This window comes from Glycine soja, chromosome 20, assembly GCF_004193775.1.
Source record: "Glycine soja cultivar W05 chromosome 20, ASM419377v2, whole genome shotgun sequence".
NCBI lineage: Eukaryota > Viridiplantae > Streptophyta > Magnoliopsida > Fabales > Fabaceae > Glycine > Glycine soja.
In genome coordinates this window covers 42,251,357-42,269,368 of record NC_041021.1, presented here as the reverse complement: position 1 = coordinate 42,269,368, position 18,012 = coordinate 42,251,357, and the positions used below count along the sequence as shown (strand labels likewise).

At 34.8% G+C, this 18,012-nt stretch overlaps 1 protein-coding gene across 1 annotated transcript; it reads right to left on the bottom strand.

Moving 5' to 3' along the window:
- Positions 1 to 4,590: 4,590 nt before the first annotated feature.
- Positions 4,591 to 5,760, bottom strand: LOC114403753 (probable carboxylesterase 120). The gene has a single exon (XM_028366899.1). The coding sequence runs from the start codon at positions 5,710 to 5,712 to the stop codon at positions 4,699 to 4,701; it is 1,014 nt and encodes a 337-aa protein (XP_028222700.1). The 5' UTR covers positions 5,713 to 5,760; the 3' UTR covers positions 4,591 to 4,698.
- Between the last annotated feature and the right edge of the window lie 12,252 nt (positions 5,761 to 18,012).

Genomic DNA, 18,012 nt, shown 5'->3' with positions numbered 1-18,012 from the left:
AGTCCAAGACACACGGATTATAAAATGCTCCACTTTCAATTGAATAGTCATAAATTAAATTGTCTGTTTCGTCATTAATTAATAAACGCTAAATGTTAATTATTATCTTAGGATATTAGTTAACAAACTTAAAAAAAAATACTTTTATTATAATATGCATAAAATTATATTGCATATGATTGTTTTATACTTTTCTATGTCAAAAATATATGTTTTTTCTTTTCGTTTCTTAATAAATATTCTAAGAGCACTAATTACTAATGCTCTTAATTAAAAGTTACTCTAAATGATTTTTTTAAAAATAATTATTTTAAAAGGTAATAATTTTATTAGTATATATATAATTAAATGAGAGTATAAAAATGTCAATGTATTTTAATTAATTTTTTATTTTATTAGTATATATGAAGTTTGTAGTTCGAAGGGGTCGTGGTGAGGACGTAGCATCGAACAATGGAACACAGGGTGGATCTTGGACCCTTAAGGAAGCTATAAACGATACGCAACGCTACCAATGCATTCCACTATGCGGAATGGCCCGAAGTAATGCTTCGTGAGTTTATTGGGTTGATGGATACAGAGTGAAAGTTGTCGATGAGGTCTGAGCTTAACATAAACCATTTGTCCAACCTCATATTAGACATCTCATTGCTTCTTATCAGCAAAGTGCTTCATAGCGTTATGGGCTTTGAGGAGTTTACGCCTGAGGGTAGCGTGGATCTCCTCTCTTGTGAGTATCATCGTTTCAACTGCATCATTGCGAGAAGAACCTAGGAGATAGCTAGGAATGGAAGGAGGAAGCTTGTTGTATACTACCTCGTAAGGGGTGACGCCGATGCTGAAATGTTGGGATGTGTTATATGCCCATTCTGCCAAAGCTAAGAACTTGTACCATTCCGCGGCTGTTTGTGCATGAAAGATCTGAGATATTGTTCTATGGTGCGATTCATGACTTCTGTCTGACCATCCTATTGTGGATGGTAAGCAGTGCTCAAGCGTAGTGTCATACCACTTAACCTGAACAGCTCTCGCCAGAAGGAGCTGATGAAAATCGGGTCTTGATCGGAGATGATACTATGGGGAAAGCCATGGAGCTTGCATACGGTGTTAAGAAACAAGTTGGCCACTTTGAACGCCGTAAAGTGTGTTGGCAATGCACCAAGGTGGACTCCTTTAGAAAATCTATCCACTACTACGAAGACAACCGTGAACCCGTGAGAGCTTGGGAGGTGTGTGACAAAATCCATGGACAGGTCCTCCCAAATGCCATTAGGTATTGGAATTCGTTGGAGCAGGCCGGCTGATTTGCGTGCAATGTGTTTGACTTGTTGACAAACATTGCACTGACGAATGAATGTCTTGACGTCGGTGGCCATGGTATCCCACCGGAAGTTTGAACGCAGGTGGTGTAAAGTTTTCTTGACCCCGAAATGGCCGCCAAGAGGCGTAGCATGGTACTCATGCAATAATGATGGTATGAGTGGATTCCGAGAGTTAATCCAGATGGCTCCTTAAAAAAATAAAAGGTCATTAGTAAGCTTAAAGTTTGGGTGTTCCTCAGGCCGAGATTGAAAGGCCTCTCGCTGTTTCTGAAACTCTGAATTGGAGAGTAGTGATTCTTTTAACTGGGTCAAGAATTCATGGTGTGTAATCGAAAGACAGAGACACTGTGCTGAGGATGAGTTATCGATGCGTGAAAGTGAGTATGAGACTACGTTTGAGGTTCTTGCCTTATACTGAATATCATAGTCAAAGCCAAGAAGTTTGGCTAGATAAAATTGCAGCTCCAGGGTTTGAATTACTTGTGACATGAGGTCACGAAGGTTGCGATGATCTGTGAAAATATTAAACTTGTGGCCTAGCAAATACTGACGCCACTTGCGGATGGCGGCGATGATTACATGTAGCTCTCGCACGTAAGCAGATGCATGCTGCATGCAGGGGCAAAAAGGTTTGCTAAAGAATGCGATGGGGTGACTCCGTTGATGGAGGACAACACCCATAGCAGTGCCCGAAGCATCTTTTTCTAGGGCAAAAGGAAGGGTGAAGTCGGGGAGGGCAAGCACTGGGGCTTTGGTTATAGCTGTTTTCAACGTCTCAAACGCAGCTTGGGATTCCTGCATCCATTGAAAAGCATCTTTACAAAGTAACCTTGTCAATGGTGCCACGATAGCTGTGTAACCCTTAACGAATTTCCGATAGAATCCTGTGAGGCCGAGAAAAGCTCGAAGGTCCTTCGGAGATTGAGGTGTGGGCCAGTCAACGATTGGCCTGTACCTTAGAAGGGTTAGGTTGTACGCCCTCATCGGAGACGACGTGGCCTAAATAATCAAGTTGACGCTGGCCGAACAAACACTTTGAGAGTTTGAGGTAATACTGGGCTTGCGATAAGGAGTTAAAAACACACTCTAAGTGGTGAAGGTGATATGCAAGAGATTCATTGTATATGAGTATATCATCAAAGAACACTACTAAGAATTTTCGCAAAAAAGGGTTGAGGACGGCTTTCATGGTTGCCTGAAATGTTAACGATGTGTTGCAAAGGCCAAAAGGAATGACCCAATACTTGTAATGGCCATGTTGGGTTCGAAAAACTGCTTTAGGAACGTCCTTATCCACCATTAAAATCTGATGGAAGCCCTGATGTAAGTCGAGCTTAGAAAACCACGAAGCACGACCTAATTCATCAATGAGCTCTTAGATAGTTGGAAGCGGAAAACGATCCCTTACCGTGATGGAGTTAAGCGCCCTATAGTTGACACACATTCGATACGTGCCATCTTTCTTTTTCACCAATAACACCGGAGAAGAGAAGGGACTACGGCTTGGTTGAATAAGGCCGGAGTCAAGCAGAGCCATTACCCGTTTCTCAATTTCGATTTTCTGAAAATGAGGATACCTGTAAGGCCTAACGTTGATGGGGTTAGCTGAGGGAATAAGATTGATGTGATGGTCGTGTTGGCAAGGTGGGGGTAGGGTCGTGGGTTGGTGAAATATTGAGCTAAATTTGAGCAAAAGCTCGTTAATGACAGAAATGGGGTGGACCGGGTCTATGGATGGTTCGGGTTGGCTAACGGGTAAGAGAGACAAATGGAAAAGTGCTGATGTCGAATGGGTGTGGATCATGCGTTTTACCTGGTTGGCCAAAGCTGACTCAATATTTGATTGAACATCAGCGCGAAGGGTAATGGGCTGACCAAGGTGGGTGAATTGGATGGTGAAGGAGGAGTAATCAGTAATGATTAGGCCTAAAGTGCGTAGCCATTCTACCCCTAATATGACATCGATGCCACTTAACGATAAGACACACAATGTTACCGTGAAAGAATGATTTTGAATGAGCAAAGTTGTGGAGGAGCAGAGCTGCCGGCAATCCAGAACATAGCCATTACCCATCTGCACTCGAAGGGGCATCATATCCTCCATTGATAAATTGAGGAACTTCGCAACTCGTGTTTGTACGAAGTTGTGAGTACTACCACTGTCTACCAAAATGGTGACACGAGCATGATTGACAGCTCTGTAGAGGTGCAATGTATCAGTAGCATGGACGCCAGCCATGGCGTGTAAGCTGATGTGAGGGTGCAGTGAGGAGGGGTCAAAGGATTGAGTAGGTTCGACATTTGGGGAAGGTGGTTTTTCTGGTGAGCTGGGTTCCGGGGAAGAAGGGTCCTCAAAGTCGGCAATGAAGAACAAGACTCGACCCTTACAACGATGAGATGAGTTCCATTTCTCATCGCAGTTGTAACACATGCCTTTCTCATGCCTATAGGCCATATCCTCCTGGGTACGCTGAATAAACAGAGTCTTAAGTCGAGGTGTCTGGCTTTGGTTAAGAGGTGCTGAGGCTTGTGGTTCTGGAGGAGGAAAAGAGGAACGAGTGTGTTTCCGGCGATCGTTGAGCTTATCTTCTTAGAGTCGAGCAAGAGCCGTAGCGTGAGGTAATGACGCAGGTTGTAATGCTTGTACTTCTCGACGAATCTTTGGGTTGAGACCGGAGATGAAACAATTTAGCAACACAGGTGGGGAGAGACCTACGATGCGATTCGCTAATCTTTCAAACTCCGTGACGGAACCACGTTGTATCAACTTGAATAATGCGCCACAAGGGTCATTATAGAATGAAGGGGTGAAATGAGTCTCGATTGCCTGGAGTAGAGCTGGCCAACACGTGATGAAACCGTTCCTAAACATCCATTGGAACCAGCTGAGCGCAGCTCCATCAAGGTAGAAGGAGGCGATTGTGATACGGTCTTCTTCCAACTTCCCTGGTAATAAAAAAATTGAGAAATTTTGAAGATCCATCCCAGCGAATCGTGACCGTCGAAGCGAGGAACATCCAATTTGACTTGTCATTATTGCTCAGCACCTATTGAATGTAATTGTCCACGTAGTCCAGTTTACACATACTGGTGGTCCATTGACATGATGGTGGTGGTGATGAAGGATGGACCTGTAGTGAGACCCATATGGTTTACACATACTAAATCACACAGTTTTTTCAGTCTTGGTCTTCTTGGATCATATGACAGGAAGGAATATACTTAGGTTTCCGCTGAACACTCTCAAATAATAATCAAACAAAAAAACTTCGGACAATTTAATTTGTTTTATTACTTTGAGTACCAGAACGACATTAGATGCATGGAACATAAAATCACGTGAACATGATCCAAATAGCACAAAATAACTAACTCATCAATGAAGAGTTTTGAGTAGATCAAAGACTTTAACAGACATAGAAGGGTCACCCACGAAAATGCCATGTCGACCCCCTTGGTAAAATAGTCCAACCACTTGCACACCCTTGTGCTGTAGCAGTCCCACCAATTCTCTTTCACGGTCCACCAGTGGGTCCCCTTCAACCCCAAACACTGCAACCTTCCACCCAAGAGCCTTAATCCGATCTAAAATCTTAGCACCACCCTTGATCGTTGGATTGGAATACTCGTAGTCACGGTCGACGCCAACCGGCAATGAAAGATTCCACATCAGATCAGTGATAGGCAAAGGTAGAGTCTGATCCTCGGCAAGCCTTACCTCTGACGGAGTCCTCTTGGTCCCACCGAAAAACGGTTGAATCAATATCAACCCTTTTATTTTGAGTGGTTTGATCTGATCAACCTCCGCGGCTGCACGTAGACCCGCGGTGTAGGCGATATTGCCCCCGGCGCTCTCTCCCATGAGATAACAACGGGAGTAATCCGCGTGACGTAGCCAGGGGTCGTTGGAGGATTTGATCCAGTGCAGCGCCTCCACGGAGTCTTCGTAGGCCGCGGGGAGTCGGTGCTCCGGGGCGAGGCGGTAGTCGACTGAAACGACGACGGATTGAGTGTCGTTGGCCATCCTGACGCAGAAGTCGTGGAAGTAAGTGGAGTTGGCGCTGTAGAAGAGAAAGCCACCACCGTGGTAGAACACGATGAGGGGTAGTTTGGAGTTGGTGTTGGGGGAATAATCGAGTGCTTTGTGGGGTAGGTAGATCCGGGCCCAGGTGTGCTTGGATTGGTTGATGGTGAGATCTTTGGAGAGAACCGCTGTGGGGAGAGTGGGATCCGGTGAGGGAGGGCTTTGTGGAGGAATGCTTAAGCGTGTGAGGGTTCCGTTTGGGTTGAGGATGATGTTGAGGGCCTTGTAGGGATCCATAGCTGACTTAGCAACTATGGATGCATAGATGAGATATGTAGTCAATACAGTAACTGACTTTAGTGACATGGCTAATTGAAAAGTCTGTTAAATGATGCCTGGAACTGATATATAGCTATATATAATATATCAAGAGAACTTTAGTTATTTATAAATACTATCTTTTCTTGTCTTATTTTTTACTCTCTTTTTTTAAGAAAAAAACTATTATATCATCACAGTATTGGTTGTCCTCTCCATCCCGTTTCATATGCTTTGTATGAAGAAAAAAAAAGGTTTTGAATTATTTTTAAGACCGGTACGAGATTTCAAAAACTTCAGAATATGATGACTCATGAGTTAGATAAATATTGAAGTTTCTGTCTGCAGATACCCTCGGAGGGAGTAAAGAATGGTTTGGTTTTGGTGTGTGGGTGTGGTTCTTGCTTTAAGACAATTGAGAACAGCTAGCAAGTAGCTAAGTGACAAAATCTTGGCAAAGGAGTGTGTGATTAAATTTAGTGGGGTAGCCTAACGAGTAGTGGCTAGTGAGTGAGACCAGAGAAGGATAGAAAAACAGTGGTCATTGGAGGCAACTATGCCGTTGTCTTTTAACAATGTATTGAGTGAAAATTGATTATTTTTTTTATGCAGGTGTGAAAATTTGAATATAAATTGTCCTAGAAAATAGATATTGTTGACTTGTTTTCTGTATTTCGTGATGGAAAAGTTTAGTGTTAGAACACAATTTACCGGTTAAATTAAACTGAGTTATGAAACACTTTTGTTTGGCCTCAATTTAATCAAATTAACATTAATTTGATATTTTTTTTACGGGAGTGGATCAATGGCCTATCATTGTGGCGCTAAGGTTACTCTGAAATTGTGTCATTAATATAATTATTTTTCTTTCCTTATAAAATTGTTGCTTAAATTATATTTTTTACCGTTTTTTTTAATTATCTGTTGATTTACAATATTGAAAATATAGTTTAATTATCATGTACTGTTATTATATCAAAATTTTATACTATTAATAAATCACAAAATCATAGTTGAAATAATTTTTAAAATAATTATTATAAAAAATCAATAAATTTATTATTCATATGACAATCTTTAATTACATGATAATATACAAGTATTTTTATTTAAATTAGTCTTTACGCACATTATGTTTAAGACTGAATGACTATGTATCCTTCTAATCGAATTGTGTTATGATCTTTGTAATTTAGTCTTTATACACATCATGTTTGGGATTGAAGGATTGTGTATCCTCCACATTGGTTCAGGTTCCGATCCTTCTAACTTAGCTTTTATGCACATTGTGCTTAAGGTTGGAGGGTTGTATACTCTCCAAATTGGATTATGTTCTAGTCCTTGTAACTTAGCCTCTACACACATTGTGCTTGCGACTAGAAGGTTGTGTACTTTTTGGATTAGATCGCGGTCTAATCCTTGTAACCTAGTCTCTACACGCACTATGCTTGAGGTTAAGAGGGTTGCGCACCCTTCGGATTTGTGTTTCAATCCTATGAAACTCAGTCCTTGTTATTGGCTTTTTAAACTGATATCTAGTCCTATCAAATTGGTATTCGACCCAACCATCTCCATAGGGTCAAACGCACCATAAAGTTAGCACAAACGCAATCATATATCGAGATTTCCTGGATATGATGGAAGGTTTGATACGCCATAAATGTCTTGACCTGTAAATATCGGGAGAATATGTGTTGTTAACCGATGATAAATAATTTTGTCTCTGACCTAAGAAGACAAGTTAAGTAATACGCTTCACTTGAGTGTTTTGAATTAGGCCACCTCCATTACGATGAAGCATTTTACGAAACAGGTACAACATAAAATCACAAGAATATGATCTAAATAAGTGAATAATGTAACATACTGGATGCTAGTGAGGGAGCAAAGTGATCACTGGTGCATAAGAAATGTAGCATGACAGAGCAAGTCCTAGCAGGCCTTCCAAAAGGAGGGATACATGAACGAATCAAATACATATCTAAATGAAAAGGATTTAGAAGTTGTATAGGTACGAGATTATGTAGTTAATGATAATTTAAATAAATAAATTAATATTACATATACCAATAAGATATATCTACTTTTCAATAACTTATCACTTAAGAATTTTACAATTAAACATGCTTAATATAAAGTAATAATGAAATTAGTGATGTTCTAATTTTTTTTGAAAGCCATGCAAATAACAACAAAACAAATTAAAATAACTCATTAATTTGTGTGAACAATCAATAATACTAAATGTAGCTAGTGTTACAAATAACCCGACAATTATCTAAACAACAAGCTCATTAATGAAGAGCTTTAATTAGATCAAAGACTTTGATAGACATTGAAGGGTGACACAAAAATGTGATGTCAACCCCTCCATAAAATTGTTCAACCACGTGTACACCTTCTTCTCTCACAGTCTCACCAATTCTCTCTATGTCTCTCGGTCCATCAGTGGGTCCCCTTAACGAATAATTTTTCAATAAAAGTGAAATCGACATGTGTGATTTTATTTTTGTTAGTACATTGATATAAGAGCTTGAGAGCTGAGGTACTAGTGTGACTGTGTGAGTGAAAATAAAAAAATATTGAGAATGTGTGAAGAATAAGAAGAGTGTTTTCATTCTCTGAAAAACAAGAAAATTTACAAAACAATTTTGGTAAAAAGATGAACAAAGACTTCTTTTTCCCTCAAATGCCGTTTTAATTTTTTAATTAAAATTTATTTAAAAAATATATATTGATCCAGCTCAGTAATTCGTGTTATTTCATATATATTATGTGCATTTATTAATTAATTGAAAAGTAATTAATGTGTTAAAATTAAGATTGAATCGTTCGGATATTATTTGAGTTTGATTACTGATAGAGATAATTTTGTATCAGATTTTACTTATCTTCGATAGGATTTCAAATTAGTCAGATTTTTTTTTTTAATGAATGGAATGGTTAAGAAAAGAAATATTATGACAATTTATAACAAATAGCCTTGCTGACAAAATAGAGTTAATATACTTTTGAGAAAAAAAGATATGATTAGCGATTACTATTACAATATCGTATGGTTTAGTTTCAAATTAGATGGAAAATTAGATTTTAGTTATTGATTTTTTTTCCACCATATTTGAAGTTTTATTGAACCGAAATAGTGAGAGGAACTAATAATATCGCTGGAGAATAGACTTATCTAATATCACAAATTCACCAAAGAGTAGACTAGATTTTAGTTATTGAATGTTTTTTATATCCACACGTTTAAAAGCTCATAATATGAAGTTTTATTAATAATTCCACTAGATAATAGACTAATTATTACAATCACAAATTCACTCAAGACTGGACTATTCAATTTTAATTTGTGCAGAACTTTTCTTCTCCAAAACGAATTGAAAAGAAATAGCGATAACCATAATGATAAAATTTGATTGTTAATTACTTAACTTTTTAAATAGAAACAATAATTTATATATTTGATAATTAGAATTTCTACCCCTTCGACTCTATCGGTCAACTGAAACTCTTTTCCACGACATCTTTGGTCTCCGACCGAGTCCCTCACGCCACCGGTCTGGCACTCGCTATGCGCGTGATACAATCCTAACCCCACACCTGCTGCATTATGAGATTTCGGGATATGATAATCCTTCAGAAAATATCAGATCAGTTAGGTGCAACGTATTCTTATATATACCTTAACATTTTATCTAGGGAGGTAAAATACATTTCAAATCTTCAAGTAGATCTCCTTCCACTAAAGCATAATCTGACTGTAGGAACATAAATTGATATATATATATATATATATATATATAAAATCATCTTTAAAATTAAATTATTACATTTTTTATTGATAAGATAAATATCTGTTCCACTATATATCATATAGAAATTAACCTCTTTTGATTAACGCTGGCTCATTCTCTACTCCAAACATTGCGGACAAGAATTTGGGAGAGGAAGATATCGAGAGAGAAACAAATCTGATTAATACAAGTCAAAGTCTAAGTCACCTAAATTATTTATTTATTTATTTTACTAACCACTTAACATCACATCATATCATCATAATTACAGTCCAAACACAAAAATTATAAAATTATCCTCCACTTCAAATTGAATGACCATTAATTAAATAGTTTGTTTGGTCCTCTCGACCCCTCTCCAAGTAATTTTTTATCATTGCTCTCTTCTTTATTGTTGATTATAAGATTTTATTTATTTATTTTTCTAATTTTTAAATATATTAATTATTTTTTTATATATCTCTCTAAATATTAATAAAAAATAATTAATTGAATAAAGAGATAAAAATACTAATTTTAGAATAATAATATAAATAACCAACAAATTTAATATAATTAATTAAATTAATTAATTTTTTAAAATATATAAATTAGTTAAAGAATCTAAAGTAACTAGTGACCTTTTTGGAACCAAATTTTCAACTTAAGTTTTCTCTCCACGTTGAGACAGCTAGCATTTGTTGCTTTCAACAGTGAAAGGGGCTTCACTACCTGTTTATTACTTTTTACAACAGTGATAGAAATAATTTAATTTGTTTTATTACTTGTGTATTAGATGCATAGAACATAAAATCACGTGAACACGATCCAAATAACGCAAAAAGATAAATCAATGAAGAGTTTGACAGACATAGAAGGGGTATCCAGGATGATGTCATAAAATAGTCCAACCACGTGCAAACCCTTGTGCTGGGGCAGTCTCGGTCCACCACCCTTGATCGTTGGATTCGAATACTTCTAATCACGGTCAACGCCAATAGGCAATCAAAGATTCCTTATCTCTGATGGAGTCCTCTTGTTCCCATCGAAAAACGGTTGAATCAATATCAACCTTTTATTTTGAGTGGTTTGATCTCATCAACCTCCGCGGCTGCAGGTAGACCCGCGGTGTAGGAAATATTCCCCCCGGCGCTCTCTCCCATGAGATAAGAGCGGGCGTGGCGCAACCAAGGGTCGTTAGAGGATTTGGTCCAGTGCAGCGCCTCCACGGAGTCTTCCGGTGTTGATTAATATTGTAGGCGTTCATCCAACATTTTTCATTGGAAAAAGTGGAACCCTTACCTCTTTGACGCTTTTTCATACGGCAGATGAGAGAGGGAAGTTAGTTAGCTTCCATACATTGCGGACAAGTAGAGTTTATTTTTACTATTGTGTCTTTGCTGTTACCACCCAACAAAAAAAATGTTTATACCTCATGTAAAATCAGCGAAAATTTAATTTTAGTTCTTAAAATATTTTCTCTTTGGCTTTATTTCTCAAATTTGAATTTAATATTTTTTTGGTTGTTGTAAAAATATTTCTTTACTTTTCAACCTTCAAAAAATTAAAACTATATTTTTAATTATTAACATTCATTCTAGAACAGATAAATAATATATAATAATGTTTAGAGGTAAAAAAAAAATTGAGTCACTTATTTCACTGACATGACACTACATATATTGTATTAGGTAATATTTACAATGACCTTGACTAGACAAACAAACACATTCACAGATAATATATCATGACAAGGATTAAAAATATTGAATTTAAATTTTAGAGAGCAGGGTCGCTACCATGAAAATTTATAGGCTCAGGATAAAACAATAGTTATGATTTAATACCCTTTTATATATATACAAGTATTCTAATGCTACTATAAATGTTGAAGTATAAATCTTTGATAAAATTATCATTTAAAGTAACTAATACATATAAAATAACATATATTTAAATGGGTATTTATATGATCATTTGTATATGAAATTATAAATTTTAATTCAATAAATTACACATATCTCATATGAGATTTTAAAATTGCACATATTCTTTCTTCTTTTTTAAAATTTACAAAAAAAATTTCTCGAGATTTAAAAAAATTACACACATCTTCTCTTAATTTTAAAAATTTATACAAATTTTCTTAAATATTATCCAAAACATTTGACTATAATAAGTCATGTGTGTTGCACATAACATTTAATGAGCATTCTTATAAAAAATGTCCATTTCTTTATCCTTTAAGTATCAAATAATTTTGATAAAAAAAATCAAATTGTAGAAAACTCAATGAAATTGTAATACTAGTAAACCTATAAGCCAAATAAACGCAACTATGAGCAATGAAATCATTAAATCCACCCTATTCCAACAAACCCCGAAGTCAAATGAAAAATTATACGTTTTGAAAATCAAATGAAATTATTCGAACCAAGCCATCAATGATCCAACACACAAAATCAACTTAACCAATTCCATATCAACAATATTAACATTAAATCTAAATACATTTTAAAAATAAAAGGTACATGTGTATAATTTTCTTAAAGCTAAGAAAGATTTGTGTAGGTTTTAAAAAAGGAGAAAATACATAAGTAATTTCTTTAGACCTTAAGAGAGGTGTATGTAATTTACTCTATTTTATCACGATTAAGCAGTTGCAGTTAGTTACAAGAAGTTATTTGAGTAATTTACTCAATCTTCATGATGGAGACTTATTCCCTGATCCATCAATGTACAAAAGATTAATTGGTAAATTGCTTTATTTGATCATCTCACGACCTGATATCACCTTTGCTGTGAATCACTCAAGTCAATATATGAAAGCCCCTAGAGTTCTTGATCACCTACATGTTGTTCATCATCTTTTGCAATATATCAAATTTGCTCTTGGACAAGATTTGTTTTTCCCTGCTCAGAACTCTCTCACCCCCACTGCCTTTGCTGATGTTGATTGGACCAGCTGTGTTGATACTAGAAGATCCATTTCTGACTTTTGTATCTTTATGGGAAACAACCTTCTTTCTTGACGTTCTAAGAAACAATCCACTGTTTCAAAATCATCCACTAAAGCCGAATAGCATGCCTTGTCTTGTGTTACTAGTGAAATTGTTTGGTTAAACAAGTTACTTCTTTACTTTGAAGTTGATGTGCCCTCTGTGATGCTATTTTGTGATAATAAATCTGCTATAAGTCTTGCTTCAAACCCTGCTCATCATGAACGATCCAAGCACATTGACATTGATCATCATTTCATCCGAGAATATGTTCAGTCCAAAGTATGTCAAGAGCCAACACCAAGTTGTAGATGTTTTTACAAGAGTACTTCTAGGCCCGATTTTTGGTAAATTCATTGCCAAGTTGGGAATGATTAACATCTATTCGCCAACTTGAGGTATCACGATTAAGTACTTGCAATTAGTTACAAGAAGTTATTTGAGTAGTTAGTTGGTTACTAGAAGTTATTTGAGCAGTTAATTGGTTATGATAGTTAATTAGTTACTAGAAGTTGAGTAAGTTAGTTGGTTACTCAAGTTAGTTGTTTTCTGTCTTTGTATAAATAAATCAATTTTGTAATACTTTAATGAATGAATCTTAAAACTGTTTTTCATCTATCTTTCATTTCTTTTATTTCTGATATATTTCAATTTTATTTTTTTGATAAAAAATTATTTTGAGATATTTTTTATTTTATTAAAACACAATGGTAAAATAATAAAATAAATATTATAAATAGTATAATGGTTAAATTTAATATTTTAAGATAATAAATATCCAAAAAAATAACAAAAGATCAAACAAAATAAATCTATTATATCTATGATTATCAATATCTTATGTAATAAAAGGGTAAAAATAATAAAACTCTATATTATATAAAAAAGATAAAAATAATTAAAACTTACCTTATGAATGGAAGAAATTAAAAAAATTAATAAATATTTTAAGTACAAAAGATGAATAAAATATAATTAAGAAGCTAAGAAATACCATTTTTAAAAATACTATAATTAAAATATTTATAGCATTTTTTTTACAGAAATAACATGTTACTTATATCCTTCTTAATTTTATTTATTTTATCTTTTTTCTCAATATATTAAATATAACATATGTTACTTTCTCTTCTTTTTAACTTAGTTTTTATTTTTTCTATTTTATTTTCTTTTTATCTCTATTTTTCTTTTTCATCATATCATTTATCATATTATCATTTTTCTCTCTCTAATTTTTATATCTCTCCTTATTTCATCTCATCATATACCTCATTTTGGAATGTACGTTTATCAACTTTCACTCAACTTCTAATCCATTTCTACATTCAACTTGCAACCAATCAATCACCATACAATCCCCAGCTCTTAATTACCATAACCCATTACTATTGCAAACTCATCAAGGATTCATCTCACTGAACTTCATTTGCAAACCCTACGTTTGAGCCACTACAAAATCTATCGCATTAAAGACCTATAACAATCAACACCACCAATAGTTATGGTCACCAACTCCAAATTGATCTAATAATGTAGCTAGCTATCAACCACATGCATGTATTGTTAAGCTGTCACCACCTTTGCCTTAAAAAATTGTGCACTAAATTTGCACCCGTCAAACTCCAAACCCACGGCTCAAAGTTGCACACAGTTGCTTACTAGCACTGTCTCACTAGCCACTGTGCCTCCATCGTCACTGGATCTCATTGAGACTTGAATGCAAATTGCAAACCCTACAATTATCCACCGATTTGGATGGCCTGTGGTAGATATTAACGCGTATTCACAGTCTGCAATTCAGAATTGTTGCATGAAGATCAAATGACTTATTTTATCTCAATGAATCGCATTTAGAACATACATTTGAGATAGAGCTAATCAATATTTATCCAACATTTACAAAGCACTGATTGCGTGAATTTTTTACTACACAAAATCCATTTCCTCGCTGAATTTGGACTGCCTTGCAGTTTGACATTTACAGCTAGCCATTTATGCAGTACTAGTCAACAATTCAAAATTGTTGAATGAATCAAACAGATCATATTTTGTCAATTAATTTAAAAGGAATTAAAAGAGACTAAAATTTACTTTTAGCATTATGCAAATTTGAGAGACTAACTAAAAGAAACAAATTTTTAATTATGGAACCACAACAAAAAATGTCTCAAATTTGAAAAACTGAAAATATATGTAAGTTTTTTTTTTTTTTCTAATTTGTTATGGTCTTATACTCTTGGAGACAAAATAAAACATAATAACAGATTCAGCTGATCAACAAAAATAAACCCTAGCAAGAGCTTTCCTTCCCCTAAACGAATCGAAACGATAATATGATGACAAAATTTGATTGTTTTGTTACTTGACCTTTGTTAATTAATAGAATAAATATTTTATGTATTCACTTATTTTATATTGTTATTTAATTATAATTTAGAAATTATTATTATATATATAATAAATTTATTGATTTTTATAAAAAAAAATATCTGAAAAATTATATTTATTATAATTTTTGATTAATTGAGAAGATAAAAATATGTTTCATAGTCAATAGAAATTAATTCTTTTGAATAAGTAGCTCATTCTTTACTTTTTGTATTATTTAAATTATATGTATTTTTATTAGAGATAATTTTATTTGAGTTGAATAACATAATTGTATAACACAATTGCATATATAAAACTTCAAGGAGAGATCTTTCTCTGCTCTAAATATTGCTAATAAAATTTGATCATGGAAAACATCTAAAAGCAACTAATATAAATCTAAACCACATATATTAATTATTTATTTATTTCATAAACCACGTAACATTTACATCACATGGTATATGATTAGTGGACTAGTGGTTTGAGGATTTATTTTATTTACTTAATCTCTGTTTATGAACCATTCATTTTTGGATTTGAATGAAGAGATGGTACAAATTGTTTTCCATGGAAGGGTCACTGAGAAAGACCCCATGATAGCCTCCACGGAAGAAGTGCCCCTCCACATGCACACCCTTCTCCTCCAGAAATTTCTCGAACCCCACCCGACGGTTCACCAGTAGGTCCCCATCACACCCCTCCATCCATAACCGGTGACCCACCATGAACCGTTGGATTCGAATACTCGAGATCAGAGGCAAAGCCAGATCGTTGGCCAGCCTAGCTCACCTCCGATGGGGTCCTCTTGGTCCCACCGAAAAACGGCTGAACCAATATCAGCCCTCTGTAGCCGCACGTAGACCCGCGTTGTAGGCAATATTTTCACCCGCGCTCTCCCATCAGAAAGCATCGGGAATAGTCAACGTGCGAAGTAAAGAAGTCCTCGTTGGTGGTTTTGATCCAGTGCAATGCATCCATGGCGTCCTCGTACGCCGCCGGTAGCCGGTTCATTGGCGCGAGGCGGTAGTTGACTGAAACGACGAGGGATTGGGTGGATTTCGCCGTTTTAAGGCAGAAATCACGGATGATTGGGGGCCACCGTGGAAATAAACAAGGAGGGGTAGCTTGAGCTGGGGATTATCCAGTGCTTCGCGGGGTACATAGACTCGGGCCCACCACGGATGATGAGTTTACAACAGATAGGAGGAGGCAAAAGAACATGCAAATGTTGGGAACGTGAGAAATTAATATAGTATGGCGTGGAAGCCTCAAACTGAGAATGGTTTGTTGGGGCAACTAGCTCGCAGCTACGGGGCAAGTAATAATCTTAGTGAAATGTGATGATTTCTACATTAAGGATTGGTGTACAATTGTAACCAGACAAGTAACTATGGCAAGTAGGAATCGTTGGGCTGGCTTAAGTTATGCTATGGCTGGGACTCCTCATTTATTTTATGGCTACTTTTAGCGAGTAGTTGATAGGATTATCTGGTTCCAATTTAGCCTTAATTTCACGCAGCGATTTTTCTTTGTTAAAAAAATAAAATTAAACGTTATATTAATTCTTGACAACAGCAAACATAATATTATTGTAATGACCAAATAATTTTGAGAATATACAAAAAAATTCCATAAAAAACAAAATTAAACATATATATATGCATTCCTGTTTTCCATTGAAAAATTAAATTCTTGACAACAACAAACATAGTATTGTTATGAGAATGACTAATGGAAAATCACTTTTCCTTTTTGGATACTTCAAAAAATAAAGATGGACACGGCTCATTTTTACTTAGGATGTTGCTAGGTGCACCCAGTATTTCTTAAAAATGTTAAAAATGACCCTATGTTTTCTTCGTATTTGTAATGGATGTATGTGAGGATGGTCCGTAAATCGTACGGATCAAGTTGATCTGTAAGCCTTTTACAGATCAAGACAGATCAAGTTAGATCAAGTTGATCCATAAGATTTCTACGGATCAAGTTGATCCATAAAAAAGGCTTACAGATCAAATTGATCTGTAAACCTTTTACGGATTAACTTAAAAGACTTACGGATCAAGGATATTTCAATTTTTTTTCTTCAAGTGCTGGGTGCCCCAACAATAATCCCTTTTACTTATACCAATGCAATTAGCCCGAAGTTTACTATTTTTTTATTGCTAAAACAGAGGGTAAAAGCGGCCCAAACACAAAAGGCCAAACACACAAAACTCATCCCACACCCCTTCTCATTCAAAACTTATGTGTGATTCCTAAAATACCCCTCATTGTTTATTCCGGATCGTATGTTCCATAATAATTTTGAACATATTACGGAATAAGCATTCCCAAAATATGGTATTTTGATTAGAAAATAAGTGTTCTAGAAGAACTACACCTTTCCATAAGGTGTTTGGAATATCTCTTCTATAATGATTTTGAATGTTTTACGAAATAAGCATTTTGGAAGTATAATATTTTTGTGCCCTCTAAAAAAATTAAATTCCAAAAGTGTTTGGGTACAACTTGAATCTCCCTTTATTGAACAAGTTTTTTTTTTTTTTTGTCAAGTTGTTTCAACAATACCTTTATATAAGTGGTTAGTTTCATGATTCTAGACATTAAATTCCAAAATTATTAAAAAAAAGTTGCATACTTTTCAGAATTTAATTTTTGGAAATAAGTTTGTTCCTTTTAAATTCATGGAATGAACTACAATGTTCATTGTATAAGATTATGGCCTTCAAGTGTTGTGTGTATAATAAGGACTTGCATAGAGTTGAAATAAAAATTGACAAAAAAAAGATAGCTATTTTGTCCTAATTCATAAAAAAAATCATATTAGCTATCTATTATGTCCAAATTAATTCCAATTGTCCAAAAATAATTTGGATATAATAATCAGTCCAAATTGAAACCTTTAAATTAGGTAGATATACATCTCTCTCTTTTTTTTTCCGATAAAAAATATATATCTACAAATTAGACAAAGTAATGTTAATGTTATACAAAGTATTGCAAGATATATAAACTAAAAATAATATATTAAATTAAAGATAATTAGGGTCTCCTAATGTATGTCTAAGAATCTCACAAAGATAAAAAAAAAAATATAAAGATGTAACATTATAAAAAAAGATTGGTAAACATTTATCTTTATTTAACATATAAAGAGTAAAAGAGAAATAAATGTAAATATAATAAATAATATGATG